The following is a 5281-nucleotide window of genomic DNA, read 5'->3' as shown; positions in this document are numbered from 1 at the left end:
GCACAGGCTTAGCCACACGGGGTACACTCAGCTCCCACTTACTTCTTTGAGGGTCACATCACAGGAAACCAAGAGAGTCAGCAACCAATCTTCCTGAGAAGGGGGTTAGATCAAATTGTGGCTCCCTCCCTGGTTAGGCCAGAGAAGGCAGTTTATGCCCCACTGGAGAAACGGGGAGATGTTTCAGTAGGTTGCTTAAAGGGTTAAAAATATAAAGTTCCATGTGTATTCTTTTTTTTTTTTCCTCCATTCAGAAAGGAAGGGATGTGGGTACTTGGTCTCACCACCAATTGAAAATGTTTATCCCCTTCCCAGGTAAGTTCTGTATGCCTGCCTAGTTCAGGCCATGGACACTAAGACCCGTGCCATGATCTTAACTTGCAAATGCTAATTTACGATCCTTTAAGGATTTACTTTTATTATGTGAGACTTACATGTGTGCCTATGCACATGAGTACAGGTGTCCACAGAGGCCCCTGGAGATGGAGTTACCTGAGACTGTGGGCGCTGGGAACTCCACTTCCGTCTGCTGCAAGGGCAGCATGTGCTTCCACCACTGAGCCGTCTTTCCAACCCCTTAAACCTACACTTAAAAATTAAAAATCAAACAAACAAACAGAAACTGTTCCAAAGTACTGGTTGTGGGATTATTTGCATATCCGATGGAGAACGTTCGTGGTGTGACTTACAGACCGGACCTTGGCGGAACCATGGGAGCTGGGTCAGATTCCTAGGAAGCAGGCCTGATTCAGACTGCTCTCCAGGGTTCCTACTGTCTGTTGTTGCTGTTTTGTCTTTAGGGAATTAAGAAATAGAAATCTGTATCGTCCCAAAAGAGAGGGAAGCTAGAGCTAGTGTCAGACTCAGGGCAGGTTTTGGCGACGTGAGAAAGGAATGAGGCAGGTTTTCTGTTGCTCAAGCGTAGCTTGGAAACTACAGGACTGTCAAACCCCTCACCCACCTGGTTCTAGCTGTCTGCCTGGAAAGATTGGCTGACCAAGGAATCTGAGGTTTCTAGTTGGAGAAAGTGATCTCAGAAACGCCCACTAACGTGAGACCAGGGCTGTGACTCGCTCACTCCCGGCTCTGTCCTTCAGCCTACATAAGTCACAGTGCTGCTTGTCTATGTAGGAGAACTGTGCTAACATTCCTGGTGTTCATCTATCCGTCCTGAATTCAGCCTAGACCCTCACCAACAGCTGAGTGGCCTGCTTGGGCACCGGAAGGGCTCCAAATGAAAGAAAATGTGCCTGAACTTTGGCCTGTCTCACTAAGCCACAGCAAAGGTCTGCATGCAGCCAGGCCTGAAGGGGAATGTTAAAGAGTGCTGCTGCCCCCTTCCGCTGGGCCTGCACACACACAGGAGCATGCAAGACTGGGCCAGCCAGCTAGGACAGCACTTTCAACTTCCCCAGAACAATGGCTGGCTCCCTCTGTCCCTCACAGTGAGCCCAGTGTGAGGACACCCTTCCTTCCCTACGTGCGCGCACTTCCAGAGCTCAGGACCCGCTTCTTCAGTTACCCTGGATCTCACCTCCACCACCACCATTCCCAAAGAGAAACTGGCCACTCTGGGAAACTGACTCTTCCAAGTCTGGTTTCTTTAAAAAAAAAAAAAAAAAAGTTTCATTTTCATTTTCTTCATTTTCTTTCAGTTTCCATGTTGACAGTTTAAAACCAAAATTTATAGAACTCTCCAGTCTGATCACATTTCTAGAGACAGAACATTTGGATGTCAGTGGTAAATCTTACACAGAAGAAATTCTGAACTTACACCACATGAGCAAACTGAACTCTACCTTAGCTCCAGTTTCTGTGCACACATCACACCTCCCACCTGAGCATGTACCCAACACACAATGCCTTAAAAATAATTCACAGATACAAGGGGGGATTTTGTGCTTTTTTTTTCAAAAACATACTTCATATTTCCTCTTTTATTATATAAATATCAGTTTAACCTTTTGCTGTAAGAATATAAACGTTTTAAGAGGATCTTTGTTATTTATACAAATTCACAAACAGTACAATTAATTGATAAAGGTCTCTGGGTTTCTCCATGGTCTCTCATGTTGCTGTGGAGGACTCTAAAAAAATAAACAAACAAAATATCCAACAAAAATATACATCCTACTCAAAAGCGATTTGTTTTAAAGCCACAGTCCCAACCCCCCACCAAAATAAAGTCATCTATTCCTCCATTTAGAAACAAAAGTTTTCAAACCCACAAGCTCCCATTTCATGAACAGAACAGATAGGACGTGAAGTAGTCTCCTCCCTTTCACATAGCCTCAGGCTCTGCTGACTCGGAGCTCCTACACAGGACAGGAAGCCTCAGCATCTAACCTCTTGGTGGGAAGACTTGCAAGAGGGTTGGGGTGGGGTATAATTTGCATATATAATACTCCTCTTCAAGACTCAAATCTGCTTCTCAAACAAACAAAAAGGAAGTTCTGCCCTCATTTCTCCCATACATTTGTGCTATAAATTAAATCAATATAGAAGCATGGTTGGGTCATCAAAGCCCAATGGATTGGGTGTGTGTGGGGGGGGGGGGGTCATAGCCAGGATGCGGAAGTGGGGCACACTTGGTAGAGGGAGGTTGGGAAGAAGCAAAAACCAAAAACAGATAAAAAACCCAGTGGGCATCTTTCCAGTCTAGGCACAAAAATGTTTCAATCTCAAAATATCTCTCTTGTAGAATTCCAGGGCTTAAGAGAAAAAAGTAAACTAAAACGAGGTAGCCAGACATATATATACATATACATATATATACATATACATATATATATGAGAATATACTCAGCAGAAAGAAAAAAGGACAATGATTTCAAATTTCTTTGAAAACTAAAAGGGAAGCAGATAAAAAAACAAACAAAACAAACAGAACAAAACCAGAACCCAAGTGAGTCGCAGATACCGAAGGGGCGGCGATGAGAGGAGACTGGCTACAAAGTGGATGAGAAGGCTTGCTTTCTACACGTTTGGAATTAAAAGCCAGATCACAGTATCCAAATGAAAGTGTAAGTGAAGGCAGACATCTTTCCTCAACTCCTCGGGGTTGAAACGACTAGTCCCTCCCCGCCCCCACCCCATTTCCAATGCAGTGCCCCAGGATACAGTTGTCGGTGGCTGAAAAGTCTCCATACCCTGCAGAAGAGTGGGCAGAGAAGCAGCAGGGTCCATCTCTCCACTCACTGGGAAAGGAAAGGGGAGTGGGTAGAGGGAGAACTCCAGACGCAGTGGAGAGGGGCGTCAGACTAGTTGAAGAGAGCCCAGGCTTCCGTCATCGCCCCACCGCGGCCACTGCCCTGAACGTGTAAGTGCGCGCGTGAGTGTGCGGGAACAGTGGTGGTCCTGGGATGATCGGGGCGGGGCAGGGGAACTGGAACTGCCGCCCTCACCTGACCTTCTCACTGTCCGTCATCTGCCAGAGTCCCAGGTTAAGTACCTTGAGGCAGGGCAACTGCGTGATGCGCTCCAGGCCGCGCTTGGTGATCCTGGTGCAGCCGTACAGATCGATGCCCGTGAGCTGGCTCAGGTGCTCCGCGATCAGCTCCAGGCCCTTGTCCGTGATGCGCACACACTGTCCAATGTTGAGCGTGCGCAGCCCGTGCATCTGCCGCACCATGCGGTTGATGCCATCGTCACTGATATGGCAAGAGCAAAGGGAGAGGGACTTGAGGCCGTCCAGTCCCTGGGCTATGTAGGCCAGACTCTGATCTCCCACCTTGTCACAGAACGACACATCCAGACCGGAGAGGCGCAGGCTGCCCATGGCCAGGTGCATGATGCCGGTGTCGCTGATGTTGTCGCAGGAGCGCAGGTTCAGGCTGCGCAGGCTGCCCATGTGCGACAGGTGCAGAAGGCCCGCGTCCGAGATGCCGCCGCAGAAGCTGAGGTTGAGGAGCCGGAGGCCCGTCAGCCCTCGCGAGATGTGCTTCAGGGAAAGATCCGTGAGTTTCTGGCAGTCCTGCAGAGTGAGCTGCTCCAGGCCCAGGCAGCCCTCGGCAGCGCTGCGCGTCATGCCGGCCAGGTGCCCGATGCCCACATCCGAGAGGTGGCGGCAGCTGCGGAGGTTAAGGCTCTTGAGGCGCTGCAGCCCCCAGGCAATGAGCAGAAGGCCGGTGTTGGTGATGTTGCTGCAGCCCCCCAGCTCCAGCACCTCCAGGCCCTTGAGGTACTGGGCTATGCGGCCCAGGCTGCTGTCGGTGATCTGCTTGCAGAGGCTCAAGTTGAGAGCGCGCAGCGAGCCGATCTCCTGCACGAACGCGTGGCCCAGGCCGTTGTCGGTGAGGTTGTAGCAGCCGCTGAGGTTGAGGCTCTCGATGTTCGCCATGCCCTGGATCACGTAGCTGAGGCTGCGGCGGAGGCTGAGGATCTGCACGCGGCGGATGCCCCGGGCCTGCAGGCTGGGGAACAGCGACGGGTTCGCCCGGCGCAGGTGCAGCTTGGCCTCCACGCCCCGCCACACCGACTTGTGGTAGGCGGCGTCCCGCCAGGCCGTGCACACCTGCGCCGCGCGACCCTTGTCTCGGACGTCCAAGTAGCCGAAGATCATGGCCAGCAGCTCCGGGAACAGGCACGAGATGTGGGTCTCCATCTTCCTCCCGCCGCTACGCCGCGCCGGGTGCAGGAGGCGCGGGCGCCGCCGCCCCGGGAGGCGCCGAGAGCGGGCCGCCGCGGGCCAACGGCCGCCCCTCCCCGCCTTCCGGCCGGGCCGCCGCTCCTCCTCCCGGCGCGTCCGAGCGGCGCTTCCTTCCTGCCGCCCTTCCCGCCCCCGCGCGGCCGCTCGGGCCTTACATCCCGGCCGGGGCGGGCGCCGCGTCCGCGCCCGCGCGCCGCCGCCGCCCCGCGCCCTGCGGCATCCCGCGCCCGGCCGCGTCGCTGCTGCGCGCGCCGGCGAGGCCCGGGCCGGGCGCTCGGGCTGCGGACGGCTTCCTGCTGCCTTTGTCTGCCGTCCGCGGTTCAAACTGCCCAGCCCCGGGCTGCTCGCACTCGGCCGCTGCGCGGGGGGACTCCGGGGCCGCCGCGCGCCGCTCCTTCCCCGCCTCGGCCGCGCGGGTCCGGCTCACGGCCGCGGGCGGCGAGGCGCGGCGAACTCACCGGCGTGATCGGGCCCGCGCCCTAGGAGCCGGCCGGCCGCGCTGCGCCCTCCGCGTCCTCCGCGCCGGCTCCCCTGCTCAGTGGTACGCGCCCGCGCCGCCGGAACTGGTGGAGCCGTTTCCCTGGAAACCGGGCTCTGCCCTCGGCCGCGGAGGCTTAACCCCATCCGCGCCGG

At 54.8% G+C, this 5281-nt stretch overlaps 1 protein-coding gene across 1 annotated transcript; it reads right to left on the bottom strand.

Moving 5' to 3' along the window:
• Positions 1-1899: 1899 nt before the first annotated feature.
• Positions 1900-4824, bottom strand: Fbxl14 (F-box and leucine rich repeat protein 14). Its single transcript, XM_021190320.2, has one exon. It carries the CDS (start codon positions 4601-4603, stop codon positions 3401-3403), a length of 1203 nt encoding a protein of 400 aa, XP_021045979.1. The 5' UTR covers positions 4604-4824; the 3' UTR covers positions 1900-3400.
• Between the last annotated feature and the right edge of the window lie 457 nt (positions 4825-5281).

Source organism: Mus pahari, chromosome 2 (genome assembly GCF_900095145.1).
Source record: "Mus pahari chromosome 2, PAHARI_EIJ_v1.1, whole genome shotgun sequence".
NCBI lineage: Eukaryota > Metazoa > Chordata > Mammalia > Rodentia > Muridae > Mus > Mus pahari.
The sequence above is the reverse complement of the archived record's forward strand: the minus strand, read 5'-3'. Positions and strand labels throughout refer to the sequence as shown.

Bases quoted from the DNA above. Each gene is read 5' to 3' on its own strand.
- Fbxl14 (XM_021190320.2), bottom strand. From the start codon at position 4,603: ATGGAGACCCACATCTCGTGCCTGTTCCCGGAGCTGCTGGCCATGATC.